Source organism: Stegastes partitus, unplaced genomic scaffold, assembly GCF_000690725.1.
Source record: "Stegastes partitus isolate 25-593 unplaced genomic scaffold, Stegastes_partitus-1.0.2 Scaffold508, whole genome shotgun sequence".
In the NCBI taxonomy this organism is placed as follows: Eukaryota; Metazoa; Chordata; class Actinopteri; family Pomacentridae; genus Stegastes; species Stegastes partitus.
Window position 1 is genome coordinate 292,864 of NW_007578239.1, and position 17,000 is coordinate 309,863.

General features: G+C 41.7%; 3 protein-coding genes across 3 annotated transcripts in view; 2 read left to right on the forward strand and 1 right to left on the reverse strand.

Annotated features, from left to right (window-relative positions):
- nr1d1 (nuclear receptor subfamily 1, group d, member 1) overlaps positions 1-2,990 on the forward strand; it is an 11,969-nt gene extending 8,979 nt beyond the window's left edge. The window contains exons 6-9 of the mRNA XM_008287594.1: positions 43-378; positions 513-698; positions 785-995; positions 1,460-2,990. Coding sequence (XP_008285816.1) covers positions 43-378; positions 513-698; positions 785-995; positions 1,460-1,680 — 954 coding nt within the window. The 3' untranslated portion in view covers positions 1,681-2,990. The remainder of the gene's footprint in view (positions 1-42; positions 379-512; positions 699-784; positions 996-1,459) is intronic.
- Positions 2,991-6,473: 3,483 nt separating this feature from the next.
- On the reverse strand, positions 6,474-9,993 carry LOC103361491 (uncharacterized). Its single transcript, XM_008287582.1, has 8 exons — positions 9,915-9,993; positions 9,404-9,527; positions 9,067-9,224; positions 8,800-8,942; positions 8,543-8,720; positions 7,836-7,975; positions 7,580-7,742; positions 6,474-6,750 (listed from the first exon to the last, which is right to left on the reverse strand). Exons 1-8 carry the CDS (start codon positions 9,960-9,962, stop codon positions 6,685-6,687), a joined length of 1,020 nt encoding a protein of 339 aa, XP_008285804.1. The 5' UTR covers positions 9,963-9,993; the 3' UTR covers positions 6,474-6,684.
- A 1,590-nt stretch (positions 9,994-11,583) lies between these two features.
- LOC103361502 (WAS/WASL-interacting protein family member 2-like) overlaps positions 11,584-17,000 on the forward strand; it is a 9,784-nt gene continuing 4,367 nt past the window's right edge. Inside the window, exons 1-6 of the mRNA XM_008287595.1 lie at positions 11,584-11,754; positions 12,824-12,918; positions 13,352-13,638; positions 16,052-16,080; positions 16,288-16,413; positions 16,786-16,986. Of these exons, the coding sequence (XP_008285817.1) occupies positions 12,856-12,918; positions 13,352-13,638; positions 16,052-16,080; positions 16,288-16,413; positions 16,786-16,986 (706 nt within the window). The 5' untranslated portion in view covers positions 11,584-11,754; positions 12,824-12,855. The remainder of the gene's footprint in view (positions 11,755-12,823; positions 12,919-13,351; positions 13,639-16,051; positions 16,081-16,287; positions 16,414-16,785; positions 16,987-17,000) is intronic.

Consider the following 17,000-nt stretch of genomic DNA (forward strand, 5'->3'; position numbering starts at 1 on the left):
GCCCGCGCTCACCGTGAGACCTTCCTGTATGCCCACGACAAGCTGGCCAATCCCACACTGCTGCAGCAGCAACAGCAGCAGCAGCAGCAGAATAACCACGCCCACCACCACAATGGGGAGGCGGAGCTTTGGGGGCCCAACCGTTGCCCCAACGGTTACCATGCCAATGGCCTCAACACCATCTTTCACCATAACAACAATAACCTGGGCACCGGGTGCTACCTGCCGCCAGGAAATGAACGCAACGTCACGAACCATCACCACGGCAATGGGAGGCGGAGCCTGCATAACACTAACCTGATTGAAGGAGACAGACTTGCTGATCATGTGTCCCAGGGACAGAACTGTCCAATGAAGAACCACATGGGCATTGTTCTGGTGAGAACCAATCTGATCAGAGTATTTTCACACTGTAGTGTTGGTACTAAGCTGTGATTGGATGATGATTGTCTGGGGGCGGGGTTTAGCAAGCTGTCACCTGATTTACTGACTGTGGTCTCCTCTCTCCACAGGCTTGTCCAATGAACATGCAGCCTCATGCCGACCCCCGGAAAAGCCCTCAGGAGATCTGGGAGGACTTCTCGCTGTCCTTCACGCCTGCTGTCAGGGAGGTGGTGGAGTTCGCCAAACACATCCCAGGATTCAGCACTCTGTCGCAGAACGACCAGGTGACTCTGCTGAAGGCGGGAACCTTCGAGGTACGACGCTCTGTGATGTCACACCATCGTTTCTATTGGTGGACAGGGAGAGGTGCAGGCGTCACAAGTTCTCATTTCCTGTCTAGGTGCTGATGGTGCGCTTTGCCTCGCTATTCAACGTGAAGGAGCAGACGGTGACATTTATCTCTGGCGCCACCTACAGCCTGGTGGAGCTGCAGGCCATGGGCATGAGTGAGCTGCTGGGAGCCATGTTTGACTTTAGCCACAAGCTGGCGATGCTGGAGCTGAATGCTGAGGAGCTGGGCCTGTTCACCGCCGTGGTGCTGGTGTCCGCAGGTGAGCAGCAATTAAATTCACCTGTTATTAAGCCCCGCCTCCTTAGTTACTGTTATGAAACCTGTTGATCGTCATGACAGTGGTCGTAGATTTGTCACTATCCTTTACCAAACAATGCATCTCTGATTTGATCTAAACCAGAGTTTGCTAATTAGCAACACGCTCTGAGAGTCAGCTGATTCGCAACCAGTTCTAAGAGTTAGCTAGTTTGTGTAAAATGAGCAAATAATGACATGGACTTTGGTGTGAGCAACGTGCAAAAGTGTAGCCTGCACATTTCTGATTAAAGTTTAGTGTCAAGAATTAGAAAAAAAATTAAAAAAATTAAACTCTCAATAGAGTGTGGTCTCAGCAAATTGGAAACAAAACAAAACTTAAGTTTGGCTGTCAGAGTTAGCTGACTGGCATACAGCTCTGGTAGTTGGCTAACTGTAGCTGACTCTGTTTGTGTTCTGCTGTTTCAGACCGTTCCGGGATTGAGAACGTGGCGTCAGTGGAGCAGCTGCAGGAGAACCTGATCAGAGCTCTGCGCCTGCTGATCAACAAGTCGGCCGGCGCCCCTGGCAACAACCACCTCAATATGGACTCGCCGCGCTTCACCAAACTGCTGCTAAAGCTGCCTGACCTGCGCACGCTCAACAACATGCACTCTGAGAAGCTGCTGTCCTTCCGCATCGACGCCTGATGACCTCAACGTTACATCACCGCGCTTGCCGGCCCATAGAGGCGGAGTTTGCGGCCGCTGTGATGTCGACACTGTAAAGACTGACACTGTTCAGCACATGGCTTCCCGCCAAAGTCAGAGTCTGCCCACAGAGCTGCTCCTCCAGAGTCACGCAATAAAGGAATAGTCCCACATTTTAACAAATTTACCCAAAAACAGTCACGAATAATTTAACCAAAGTGTTAGCTTAGCTCAAACACTGCTAGCCTAACCTAGCCTAGCCACCCCACTTCTTTGTCTGTACTTTACTTCACAACAGGAATTTATAGAAGTTTTCCTGATGACCCTGGTTCCACAGGTAGAAAAACGTACTAACAACATATTTTTTATCAAAATTTATGTTGAACATGCTGTGTGATTAAGCTAAAGTGTCAGTTAGCGGAAAATTATCTCAAAACTCGTTATGTGTTCAGATTAGGTGACTTCCACTCTGATAAAATACAGTAAATATTTTATATTTTTACTGTATTTGTGTTTTTTAATACATTTTCTGGCTCAACTAAGACTCAGAATGTCTTATATTCTTATATTTGTCTAACACTGACATTCTTGTTTGTCTGTTATACAGATATTTGCAGATATTTGCTGAATCTGATGAATTGTCACAAGTCACAATCATGTCTATTTTACCTCCTCATGTGCATAGATCTATTAGAATCCACAATTATTTATAAACTGGCCAACTTTGGGATAAAATCTTTTCATTTTAGCTGCACTGAACTCGCAGATTTGCAGTTGATGGAATAAACTTTGGTTTATTTGTGGCGGCTCCTTTAAAAAGTGAACTTTGACTCTGGAGAAAACAGAAGACAGGACTCACGGTAAACCTCAGACTCTTCCAAACTGTTTGGGGAACATCCAGAAACTTCCAAACAGACTTTGAGTGGCTGGAAGGACCTCAGACCCAACAACACCAGCCAATCACACGAAGAAGCAGCAGCTCCACTGACCAATGAGACGCTGCAGCGCCTCAGACCAACGTTATGCAGCAGATCTTCTGTATAAAAACTGTAAATAGTCATAAACACAAATATCCAGTTATACTTGAACTGTTGGGGAGCTGAGATGTGTTCTACATCTATATTTTTGTTAATATGAATATATGCTTGTGCAGTTATTATGAGTGTATAAGTGTGTGGGGCACCAAGTGTTCGTTCTGCAGGTTTGATATGTTGCACCCGATGGAAATGAGATGTTCTGATGTATGTATTTTAATCTGTGTTTTATGTTGTAAAGACATTATATATATATAAATATACACTGAAGAATTCCGTCTGGCTTTGTTTGATTTTTCTTGTTATTCACAATCTGACATGGTGGCGCAAGGTGGCTCAGTGGTTAGCACCGTTGCCTCGCAGCAAGAAGGTCGCCGGTTCACATCCTGGTGAGAACACCCAGGATCTTTCTGTGTGGAGTTTGCATGTTCTCCCCATGCAGCGTGGGTTCTCTCCGGGTTCTCCAGCTTCCTCCCACAAGGTCCAAAAACATGCTGAGGTTAATTGGTGATTCTAAATTGTCCATAGGTGTGAATGTGAGTGTGCTTGGTTGTTGTCTGTCTCTAAGTGTAGCCCTGTGATAGACTGGTGACCTGTCCAGGGTGTCCCCTGCCTTCACCCTGAGTCAGCTGGGATAGACTCCAGCCCCCCATGACCCTAGTGAGGATTAAGTGGTGCATAGATAATGGATGGATGGACATGAAAAATTCTAATGATTTACTCGCAGCATTTCTGAGCTTTTCCAAGAACAACAAAAACTACCATCTGAATGGCGTTTGCTTTGAGACAAGTGAAAAAAAGTAAAATCTGCAGGTTTCTGACTGAAGTTTGGTGTCACAAATCTGACATGAAGCAAATGTAAAATGATCAAAACTGAAGTTTAGTGAAAGAGTAAAAACTGCAGATTTCAACAATGAACCTCGGTGAGTCGATTATTGCATCACTGTACTGGCACAAAATAAATAAATAAAGGAAAACATAAATACATTTTGGTCATTTAAAAATAGAAAAAAATCCTCATTCTTCACATCGAACTTCAGATGTTTCCAGTTGTGGCCTTTTTTTTACACCTGCTTGTGTTTCATATCAAATTCCATTCTGATTTATAATCCGTTTAAAAATTCCTCAATCTCGATAGCAAACCTCAGTTAGTTTCTTTGACACTTTCCTCTCACACCAAACTCCAGCCAAATTTTTTCAGGTTTTGAAAATTCCTCATTCCTGACATCTTCAGACGATGATTTTACTCTCACATGTTCTTGACACCAAACTTTGATCAAACATCGACAGTTTCTACACTCCTTTACTCCCCTTTAACCAAACTCCTGTCATTTCTTAATGATTTCACTTTGTTTTTTTTTTCTCCATTTCCTTCCCCAGGCCTCAGTCTAAAGCAGCAACAGTGACCTGGATCAGCTAATGATTCCTGAAAGCGAAGTGGGGACCTTGTACCAACGAGATTCAGGGTTTTGTGAGAAGAAACAGGATAAAGGATGAAAGTTGTTCAGGTTTTGATTACTCTTTGACAGAATCTAATGTAAAAATACAACTGTTGGTGTTTTTAGTGTGTGTTTCAGAGACATGTGGAGTCAGTGGGGCAGCTTTAGAGATGGAGGCAGAAGAAAAGTGAGTCACAGGAGGAGAAAGTAGGTCGAACTGCAGCCTCATAACCAACTTTCATCTCTGCTCTCTGATTGGCCGGCTGCCTCTGGACCTCAGCATCCTCACTGACCAATGAGGAGGCAGCAGGCGGAGACGTGCTCTGTGTCCCAGTTTCACACCGATTCAGACGCCGCTTCCTGACAGTGTTGATGTCTTACATAATAACTTTGAAAACTGTGTCCTGGCAGAACCCCACCGGTCTGCACAATCAGAAAGACATCTGAACTTATTTAAGTCTGATTCATCATTTTTCTCCTCAGAAGTCACAGAAACAACACGTCTGCAACCTACAAATCCAGCACAGCTCAGCTCCTCCACTATAAATAAAAACACCTCAAATAACAAAGTTACACTGTCCAGGCTCTGTTTAGGTCCGTTTACCTGTCCTTAGCTTTGCACCAGACTCCAGTCTAAATTCTGCTGTTTTTACTGTCACCAGAATTTTAATAAACTTACACTTGATTTGCGACGCCTTGATACCAAACCTTAGACAGAAACCTGCAGATTTTCTTTACATTTCTCAAACCAAACTCCAACCAGATGGTTTTTATATTTTTTTTTAAAAAACTCCTCGCAAACTTCTAAAGTTTGATGTTTTAACATTTAAATATTGTAAACATCAGAAAATAATAAAACATTTACAGTTGTTGCTCTTTCACTTTCCTCATGTATGTAATTTTAACACTACATTTACGTACTTACATATTCTTTAAACCAAACTCCAGTTGTACTTTTTATGATTTTAGAATTTTCTCATTCTTCAAAGAAACTTCAGTCAGAAACTCCCTCTTTCACTCCTCTTAAACCAAACTCCAGTAATTTTTTTTAATGATTTAACGCTTCTATATTCTTTAACATGATTCTGTTTTTAATGTTTTTCAACAAAGAGCAAGAGGAACCACACTAAACTGCAAACAGGATAACATTAAGAATAATTCAGCCTGTTTAAACTCTCTGCTTCATAAAAATCCTTGAATTTTACACAGGACCTCTGTGCTGGAGACGCTCAGTCTGTTTCTTATGGGATCACGTGTACCTGTGTTATGTCACAGTGTACAGTAGGAGTGTGGCAGTGCATTCTGGGAAACAGCAGTAAACAGCGCCTCCTGCTGGTGTTTGTTAAATTTCTATATTTTCATTCAGTTAATCGTCTTGTTTGCTCGTCGGTGTTCAGTCTGTATTTTACATTATTAACAACAATTCTTTTTTAATTTAAATATTTTACATTTTATTTTTGTTTATTGAAATTTCTTGAAATATTCTCTTATTAGTTTCCTTTGTATTTGTTAATTTTATTTGACTTTTTAAATTATTACATTTTTTTTGTTTTTGATTAAATTTTTTTCATACCTGTTTTGCTATTTATGTAAACATTTAATGTTATTTGTACAGTTTAAAAAAAAAGTTTTTATGTCGATTATTATTATTCTTTATTTAAAATTCTAAGGTATGCTTTATGTTTGTGTATTATTTCTATGATGTAATTCTCTACCAATTATGTGCTGTTGTTTTTTTTTTTTTTAAATTTACATGAATTTATGGATGTTTGGTTTTTATTTTAAGTTTTTGGAAAACTATGAATTCTTTTTGTCTATATTTTTTATTTAGTTTTTGATTACAATTTTTTTCAAACATATTTTCCTTTTATGTCCATGATTTTACTTTGAAAATGTTTTTGTGTACTATACATTTGCACTTTGCGTATTGTATTTATGTTTTTTTTTACCATTTAAAAACGTTTCATGTTTATGGAGCCCAGCAGGCGTCGAAGAGTAAAAACTTTCATTCATACACATAAATGATCATTTGTGCTCATATATGTATTTGTTGGTTAACTTATTCAAAAACTTTATTTTACAATAAGTCACACTGCTGCCCAGAAATACTTAATTTGTGCCTTTAAATGAATCATTTGTGAGCAGAAACACAAAACAACAAAATAAGCATTATTTCATTTTGGACTTACAGGTTATTAAGTGTGGATTGATCAGCAAAAATGTCAGTTTTATCTGTTTAAAGTAAATTGACAACAAAACAAAAGGCAAAAAGTGAAGAAAGCTAAAAACTTTGGAGCGGAGAAATGTGAATTATTTGTCAGAATCAATATTTGTATTTAAGAAATCATGTTTCGCAGTCGGTTTGGTGTCGATGTAAAAGATTTATTTACACTTTGATGTCAGAAATACAAAGAAATCCAGCTGACAGACAGACAGAAGGAGCTGAATGTAGATGAAGGTGAGAGTGGACAAAGCAGACAAAAAGAGAAATGGGTGGAAAAAAAGAAGAAGTGAGGACAACAGAACGTGGGTCAGATGAACGAACTGCTGCTGAGAAACACCAACCAGTTGGTGAGACTGAGACCAGTGTTAGGAGGCTGAAACACAGACAGAGACACCAGTTGTTTCACTTTGATAACCAGATAACAGGATGTACTAAGCTAAAGAAGAACAAAAAGTCACCTGTAGGCCTTCACTAAACAATAAGTTCATTGAGACACCAAACATCAAATCACTCATATTTACAATTGACTACAGAATTTCACTTTTTTCAGGACGATTTTTGTTTTTTCACCCTCAGAAAAAAAACCTGTGAAGCCATTTTCAGGGTTCAATATCTCCAGAAATAAAACCATGAAATGTGGCGAGGAAAGGACAGAATATGTTCCAGCAGATCATAATGGTTGAATGGATCCAGCAGAGGACACATTTTTATTACTGAAAAAATGTTACAATTTTGGTGGTATTGTGGCTCCAGAAAGTTTCTGTAAGTTTCCATATGTGGATGTATTCATGTTTCCTACTAAAAATACAGTCTTTGGTCGACATTTCGCCGACTTTTAAGGGTCTACACACCAGTAGAATCTGATGTGCGGAAGGTCTGACAAGACAAGGTTCCAGTTTTTACATATTTTGGCTAAATGTTGACATGGACTCAGTAGGAAACAAAAACTGGTGTTCATAGGCGTCTATATGTTATTATATGTGTGAAGCTACAAGCTGCTTCCATGCTGAAATTTAACAAGATATGAGCCTGATTTTGATGTGGACAAATGAGTTGACCTTCTGAAGAGCATCCTCCAGTGAGGAAAAATGTGACAGGTGCAAAAGAACTTCCAGAAGCTGCTGGTTGGAGTTTGAAGTGTTAAATGTTCTGTATAACTAAGTTGACTAATGTGAGTCAAATATGACTCAGGTTGTTGTTACCTTCAGTCCAGATGTGTCCAGAGGTTGTCCATCTCGCTGCACTGACAGCAGTCGAGCCTTCCCGCTGCTCGGGTATCCCTCCTCCACCTCCAGGTGACACACCAGCGACGCCGTCTTCAGGTAGATGAGGAGGCGCTGAGCAGGACGCCAGTCGATGGGGAAGCTGCAAACACAAAACTTGTTGTTTAGTAAAGGGAGTTCTGAATGAGAAGTTTCTCAGTCAGCTGTGTTACTGGTCACTGATCAGAGGCCTCACCTGGATCTCAGCGCCTGGATCTCTGACAGCAGCTCGGCCTGCCCCACGTAACACTGCATCACCTCCAGCAGGGCGGTGCTCAGCTCCACCCGGCGGCCAGACAGGCAGTCCTCCACCAGACCGGCCGTCCCGTCACTCACCTGCAGACACAGAGACGCTGTGGACTCACCTAGAAGCTCTGCTGCAGGATTTACTGTAAAAGAGACACTCTATCCCACAATAAAACTAAACCAACACAGACACACAAGTGACAGCTGATCTACACTCACAACGCTGATGAACAAAGAACAGCTCCGACCCACAAACCAAACAGCAGCTTAACAGCAAAGACACACAAAGAAAGAATGCCACGAGACACAAAACAACAACAGAGACACAAAACTACTTCAAAGAGACACAAGACAACCACAAAGAGACACAAAACAACAGTGACAGAAACACAAAACATGACATGTTTATAGAACAGGACTACCAGGAAGTGTTAAAGAGCAGCAGGAGCTGTGGGAGCAGAGCGCCACTGCACAGGGAGACACTGAGACACTGATGAAGGGTAGCTTTAAATCAGGTTTTTGATTTTTTGCAGACAAAGAAAAGCAGCAGATTTTCTCTTTTCAAACCCTGAAATCTAAAAAATATTTTCCTCTTTTATTTAAAATCGACCGAACAGATACAGGACCCTGATGACATCACCAACACCTGGAGGTTACCTGCAGTCTGAAGCGGTCGTCATGGCTCCAAGTGACTGACAGCTTCAGCGGCTCCAGCTCATTGGACGACAGGGTGCACGAGGGGCGTGGCCTGAGCTCCACACACAGCTCTGATTGGCTGAAGGTCAGCAGGTTGATCTGCATGACGTCTTGGACGGCAGACAGGTGCGTCTGCAGCCTGACAGGTGGACAAGAAGCAGAGTCAGTGACCAATCAGAACCCTTGAACCAGGAGTGACGTGACCTCACGACACTCACTCATCTCTGAGTTGCTGCCAGCCGATCAGCTGACCGAGCACGTTCTCTGACTCCGCCCTCAACAGGCTCAGTTGATGGTCACATGACTGCAATGCATCCTGGGCCTTCTGAAGAGACTCCTCCAGCTGTTCACGCTGCTGCTTCTGAAGGAGACGAGGAGGTAAGGAGAGGACATGAAGAGAGCAGAGAAGAAAAGAAGCTGAGGTGTCATCCTCAGCAGAGTTGTGATCAGGTGTTTGATTTGTGTGTGTGTGTATCTGAGGTCACCTTGCTGTGCAGCTGTTGAACCAGCTGTGTGAGTGTGTTTCTTCTGTTGTGTATTTGTTGGACTCGGTCCTGCAGAGATCTGAGTAGAACCTCCGTCTCCTCTAACCCGGACCTGCTGTCTGCCTTCAGAGCCTTCCACCTGCCGCGAGCCCCGCTCTCTGAAACACACACACACACACACACACACACACACACACACACACACACACACACACACACACACACACACACACACACACAGGTGAGGTGTGAACACTACAGGTGGACGTCCAGTCAAAGCTTTCTCAGGTGAGTCAAGACCTCAGTGTTTCCATGAGTGTTTACTGTGTGTGTTTACCAGGCTGCGGAAGGCAGGACTGTGTCATCAGTTGTTGAACAGATTCCAGACCTTCCAGGAGCGACATCATGGAGTCCAGAACAAACACCTGACGCCACAAAACTTTCTGGACTCTACGACTTTCCTAAACACACACACACACGGACACACACACACACACACACACAGAGCCGTAAGCATCATTTAATCATGAACAATTTATCAATATGTATCTAGAGAAATAGTTTGTATAACTGCTATATCAATAAACAAATCACCATCTAATACAAGCATAGTCCAGGTTAACAGAAAAATACTTTTCTTCTCTTCATCACCTGATGTTTATGCTTTAAAGCCATGTTTTACTGAATTATCTCTTAATGTGTGGCTTGTACAGCAGTTTGATGGCTCTTGTTTTGTTTTAAGCGTGCTTTATTAACAATGACTTACTAACTAACGTTTACACAACCCGACACACACTCAGACTGTTTTCACTGTGTAACTGTGAGCGGCTGCAGGGGAAGCAACTCACCGTGAGGTTGAGCACCATCCGGGCTGCTTCTGTACAGTCCGGCTCCATGTCCCCGCAGGGGCCCAGGAGAACCGGATCACAGTGCTGCAGCACACTGACAACAAACAAACAAACAAACACACAAACAGAGCTTCATGTAACAACAATGACGGAAAACAATAGTTAGCTTCAGTTAGCTCACTAACACCGCTCACTGTCGGTAATCCTCATATATTTAAATATGCTACGTTCAGAATTCTGGACAAAAAACTTCTGTCTAAACGGTAAACTGGTTCTAAAACACTTTAAATGGGTCCACGGTATGTTTGCTGAAAACATAAAGCCGTAAATGTTTAATATTTTAGGACACTTACGCTCGAACATCCGCCATTTGTGTTTTGAAATGTCCGCGGTACGACGTGTGATCTGATTGGTTGACTGCCTCTGACGTTTAAGACCCTAGAGCCAATCACTGGCTACCTAAAAAAAAAAACCTTTATGGAAAAAAATGACACAAATGAACAAACAGTGACACCTATCGTCCAATAATAAAACTGCATAAAAGGGGAAAACATTAAAATAAGTAAAGTTAAACAAGTTTAAAGGCATTGGAAGATGTAGTTAGAAGATTGATACATTAAATGAAGAAATTAAATTCTTCCTGTATTGTTTTTAAGCTTCTCTAAGAAGAAGAAGAAGAAGAAGAAGAAGAAGAAGAAGAAGAATTTCACTTGATTAAACTTCATGTCACAAAAATAGTAATATTGTTGTAGTTCTAATGATTGTGAAAAATCATTAATTCTGTTTTTAAAAACATGATAATAATACTAGTTATTAATCTTTTGTTATGTATTATGCCGACTTTATTTTCCACAATTATTATTATTTGTATGCCTAAAATAATAATATTTAGTATTAGGTATACTTTTTCGAACAAAATAAAAAATGGATACTAACATCAACCAAAGTGAAATTGAATATTAAATAAATACAAACAAATAACCAAAGTCAAATATAATATTCGTAATCATATGAGGTGTTATTATTAGCATCATTGTTAGTATTCGCAGCAACAGTAGTATTGCTACAAATAGTAATAAAATATAAAAATATTAGTATATGCTATTAGTATTAGTGTTATTGCTAGTATTATCATTAGTACTGCTATTATTGTTAATATTAGTATTATTTGTAGTGTTATTATTAGCATTAACAGTAGTATCACCATTCATATTTGTATGAGTATAATTTTTTAGGATTACTCAAACGAAAAATAGTATTTAAATTATTGCTATTACTGGTAGTTTTAGTGTAAATATTAATATTACTATCATTATTGGTATCCTTAGAATTAGTATTAGTGTTAGTTTTCCTATTGTTATTAATATTGTTATCTGTAATAAATAATTGGTATTACTATCAGTATTTGTATTAATATTGTTATTAGCATATTTATTGGTATTATTAGTAGTACTGTAATGAGTAGTTTCACTGTGTGCTGACTGAGCATGCAGCATTGCAGTATTATTGGTATTATTAGTAATGATAATATTATAGTCAGTATTCTTATTGCTATTGTTGTCTATATTGTTATTAGTAGTAATATTTACATGGGTATTAGTAGTGTCGCTGCGTGCTGACTGAGCTCCGGTGCAGCAGCTGCAGCTGCAGCAGTGCATGTCCTCCGTTAGGTCACGTGCTCCTGTGTTGACTGAGGAGGAATCAAATCAGAGCTCTGCAGCACGGGAGCTAACGGCTAACGGCGGAGTTAACGGTCCGCAAAGGAGGAGCGCAGCTGGAGGTTCAACCCCGAAAACCGCCGAGTATGAGCTAAACGACGGAGAGGCGGTGACGCTCACAGGTAAGACTTATTTATGTCACCTGTCCTGCTGGGAGCTGATGCTGCACAGGGCTGCTGCTAATGCTAACACAGGACTGACAGGCTGGGCTAGCACGGTTAGCTAACACCAATAAGCAGCAGCGTATAGAGCGCTGTGCTGCGGTTCTATCTGCCCAGACAGATGTTCATTATTACTGTAAAACAGCTGGAGAGGAGCTTAGCAGAGAGGCGAACGTGTTAGCTTAGCATCCTGCAGAGATTGAGAACCGGGCCGGTGTTAGCCAGGAGCTAATGCAGCTAGCTTGACGAAGCTGAGAAACAGACTCGGACTCGCAGTTTTGTTCTGACTTAAGGAGCAGAATAATGGAGGCAGGAATCAGAATGTGGATATTAAAAAATCTGTAGAGTCTGTTTGTTCACCTGCTGCAGGATTCAGTCCATTTTGCTGTGTGAGAAAGGTTTAATGCGGTAGGATGGTGAAAAACACTGGACTGGTTTTTATTAAATCTAATTCAGCAGGACATCAAACGGACAGTAGAGACACCACGTTGAAATAGTTCAGGTCTGACAGATCAAGAGCTGCTTTCATGTGCTCTGGGTGGAGAGAAAACAGCAAAAAAAGACATTTTCTTCTGGCGTCACAAGCAGAATGAAGGTTTCCCTGCTCAGAAATCAGTCTGCAGTCTTCATGTGAATCCAACAGAGGTATGAGCAGCCTCTAGAGTCTGGATTAAATTGGTCTCCATGTGAATCTAGTCCAGACTCAGTGTGTCAGATTTTGGTCTGGATAGTGAAATAAACCATTTTTATATGAAGATCAGACCAGAGCATATATCTTCTTGTTAGTCTTAAGATGATATTCACAAACCAGGTCCTGATCTGGATCTAAAATCACTTTCTGTTGCTTTAGTAAATCTTGACTAAACTAACAAGTGGACTCTCCAGTCAGGTTAAAACCTGATTATGATCAGTGAAGTCTGTATTGTGTTTGTCAGGAAAGAAAAAAAACCTTCGATTTTTCACTGTTTTGCTGACGAATGAATCAGGTCAATAATCTGCAGGTGAATCAGTACTTGTGTTTGTGTTTCAGGGTCATCAGGTGTGTGTTGTATCTGCAGCAGGATGCCCATCCCTCCCCCTCCTCCTCCACCAGGGGGACCCCCACCTCCCCCCACCTTCAGTCAGGTGAGGACTCTCATCATCATCATCATCTGTTTACATCCTTCATGACAACTGAACAGGCCTGTGGACTTCTGTTTAAAATAACTCAATATGTTGAAAGCTTAAATAACAACACTCAACCGTAATAAAGAGACACAACATGACCCCAGAGAGACAAAAAACAACCACAGAGACACAAAAGGACCACAAAGAGATGCAAAATAATCACAAGGAGGCACATTAAAAGAGACTAAATGACCACAAAGAGACACAAAACCTCCAGAAAAGAGCTCTTTTTCCATCTTGTTTCTTTCCACTGTGTGGCCCCATGTTGAACAGATGTTGCAGAACTCTGCAGGTCGTGTGTTAATATGACATCCAGTTAAACATGTCCTGCATGTTTCCTGCCCGTTGGGGGTAATGTACCCCTCAGTGACACTGTAACTGCCCCCCCCAGGCAAACACCAGCCCACCGAAGCTGAACAGGGAAGAGGCCAAAGGTCGCGGTGCTCTGCTGTCCGACATCTGTAAAGGCACCAAGCTGAAGAAGGTGGCGGTGGTGAACGACCGCAGCGCGCCGCTGCTCGACAGTAAGACTCAAACACCAAAGAGCCAAACACCCCCCACAGAGCACCCATACATTCGCTTATACCAATACCTACACCAGCAGCAGAGCCAGCCCAAACAGCAGGGGGCGCCATCCGAGGAGCCGCACGGGACCGAGGACAGCCAGAGTAAGACCTCCATCTCCTCTGATACTACGGCTGCTGCAGGACGCTGCTTAGTTTAAACAGCCGCCATGTTCCTGTCCACAGGGGGGAGGGAGGGATCAGCTGACCTGGTCAAAGATGGTCGAGCAGAAAAAAACTTTGATGATTTGGGATGGAATGAACCTTAGTTAGAATTAACAATTTGATTTGAAGTCTACAACCGTAATCGTATCAAAACATGAGGCTCTGACTACTTCCTGAAACGTCACGATTCAGTTCAGAGGATTCAAAGCTTCTCAGCAGCTGCAGCTCTGAGTAATTAATCTGATCCAGACTGAGTTGTACAGAAACACATCAGGACAGATTCTGATTTTACTGTTTGTTCATGTTTGTTTTTCACGTTTTTCCTGTCGCTCATCTGACTGCTCGGTTCTGTTTGTGTCTCAGTTTGTACTTTGACTGCAGTGAAGGTTCTTCATGTTCCTGCTGTAACTTTTCCTCTGTTTCTCTGCTTTCGGCTCCGCGGTCTCAGACTGCAGATTAAACTGTTGGTTGGTGGAAGGTGACGGAGCGGCTGCTTAAACAGACGCTGCAGCTTCCTGCACAGCTGCACTTGATGCTGCGTGAGGTCACATGTCTGCCGTCCACGCAGAGTTTCATTCCTGGAAACACAGAATATCAGATTCACTGTGAATCATCTGAAACCTGCAGACAACAGCAGGCCTTTATTTAAAATGACTTTTATTGATTTACATATAGTTTAGGACGTTCACTCTGATGGAATCTGTCACTGTGGATTCTGATTCAGGGCCGACCAATGTGGTTTGTTCAGTGATTCTGATGGTCAATAATCGCGGGACATAAACCAAAGCCTGACGACAGACAGAGAGACAGACGAGGCTGCACCAGAGACAAAGCAGAACATTTTTCCATTATTTTATTTTAAATACATTTTTAAAAACCAGCAATAATTCGATAAATTCTTGTCAGCCCAACCTGACAAGTAAAATGTAGTCTTACGTTTGGGCCAAAGTGTAGTCTTATGCTGAGGCCGATATATTTACCCTGAACCGTAAGAGAAAATGCAGTATTAAATTCAGGCAGATTTTGTTGAAAAAAAAAGACTGATTATCGGCTCAATCATCGGTTGATCTTAGTTATAAAATCACTGCTGACCTGCTGCACTGAGCTGATCCTCACAGCTTCCTGTTTACCTGCAGTGGAGGAAGGTGACACCTGAGTAGGCGGCAGACATCTCTGATCTTTACAGAATTGAGCTTCATACTTGCTGCACAGCTCTGAAGAATCCTGCTGAAGGATAATTCTGCTTTATCTCAACTCGGCTCTGATTTTTACTTTCATTAATACCACTAATCACCTCCTGCTGCTTTCACACGGTAAATGTTCTGTTTTCTCCTCCAGAAAAGTTCAACGCAAACATGAGCCGAGTTGTAAGCAACCAGAACTATCCTTTAACAACAGCTGCAGACACTTAATCTCACAGTAGAGCTGGAACAGACGCAAAACTAATTCAGCTCTTGTGAATTTTAGTTTTTGAACGATGTGAAAAATGTTTCAGTCTTGACCTGGAGGTGAGTCTGTCCTCAACATGGTGAAATAAGAGCAACGACAGTCATCAGGTCGCTGCAGTAACACAGAAATGGTGCAGTTTTGCAAACAATGGTACAAACTGTATCGGCCCAAATATGGGACTGACCAGGTTAGCATTCAGTCATCATGAGTTTATTTCCAACGTAGCAACAAAACGCATCACAGGAGCCTTTAGAAAGCCCTGAAAGTTTAAAGATTCCTAAAAGTGGAAATGCACTCTAAACAAACAAAAAACAGACCTATAAATGTAGAATATTTCACATAAATTCATTGAACTAGTCAAATAAACTACATTAAACTCCTGTCAGGTAAAACTGTGCGTTAAACAGAAACACTAAGAGCTAAAACCAGAAACTCCCAAAGTTTAATACCAGCAAAAAAATGACAGTTTTCTAATGGAACGTTTGTATTGAACCGCTACTGTTAGCCATTAGCGGCTAGCTGTTGTCAGTTTTTCATTTAAACATTATATCTGATGCTGTCAACAGGTAGTTCTCTCATCAAATAAATTTCTCGGCAAAATGTAGTCATACATTCAGGCCGATATACTTAGAGTCGGCACTAGCTTAATCTATAGTCTTATATTTGGGCCAATGTGTTTACGGCCAGCGTCACCTGATAGATAAAATGTAGTCTTATTTTTGGAACGACTGACACTGTGTTGTTATAGTTTTGCTATTTGTTTGCCCAGCCCTACCCGGCAAATACAATGCCTCAGAGACTTTATTTAATAAAATGTTGTTATAAATTATTGATGAATTAGCGACCGTGCAGCTCTGATCACCTGTAATGTCATGAGTTATGATTAACGTGTTTCCGACTGTTTGTTGTGCTGTCGATGACGTCATCGGAGCTGCGTGGGAGCGTAAACGTTTAAATTTAAAGTCACGTCACCTCATCTCACCGCCCCTCACCTGAGTGTAGCCACCTGACCTCGCCTGCATCCCGCCTCACACACTAACTCATCTGTCACCCCAGTGATGTCATCGTAGTGTCGTCATAGTGTCAGTGTAGAGCAGCGCCACCAAGAGGTGGAGCTGTCACTCACCTGTCTAATGGTTGTGGTTCTCAGAGCCCAAAGGAGGCGGAGCTGCAACAGCAGGAGCCAATGGGAGCGGAGCGTCCAGTCCGTCAGGCTCTGCTCCACCAATCGGAGGCCTGTTCACGGGCGGAGTTCCCAAATTGAGGCCAGTCGGAGGTGAGTATAAATGTTTTGTTTTGTTTTTTTACTAACTTTTAGAAATATTTATACTATATTTTGTTGTTTTCAATATTTTTCTTATCATTTATTTGTACTTTTACATTGTTTTATGTTGTAGTAATGTTTATTTTTGATTTAAGTCATTTTAGATTTTTAAAATTTTGTTTGTACAGCTTACTGTTATAGTTAATTATTTGTTTTGAATATATTTTTTAAAATTTTGCAAGCTTTAATTTTCAGTGATTACATTTTTGTATTCTTCTTTTTTCTTTTCTGATTGTATATTTAATTGAATTATTTATGTAATGTGGTCATAAATACTTGGCTTGTATTTTTAGCCCACGGTTGTTGTTGTTTGTTTGTTTACAGACGGCTCCTCTGGACGTTCTCCCTCCACTCGTGCTGCCGCCCCCCGCCCCCCCAGCCATCGCCATGACGATGCAGAGAGCCCCTCCCCTCAGGCGTCGTCGCCGATGGAGACGAGTCGTTCCCAGCGCCCCTCCCTCCCCAACCTGACCTCCTCCCCGTCCCCCTCCACACCTTCCTCTGCAGGCTCCTCCCCCTCCACTGGCATGAAGCACTCC

Coding starts and splice junctions, on each gene's coding strand:
- LOC103361491 (XM_008287582.1), bottom strand. CDS start 9,962: ATGGAGCCGGACTGTACAGAAGCAGCCCGGATGGTGCTCAACCTCACG. Junction 9,225..9,403: donor GTCCTGCCTTCCGCAGCCTG/GTAAACACACAC, acceptor TGTGTGTTTCAG/AGAGCGGGGCTCGCGGCAGG. Junction 7,976..8,542: donor ACGACCGCTTCAGACTGCAG/GTAACCTCCAGG, acceptor CTGTGTCTGCAG/GTGAGTGACGGGACGGCCGG.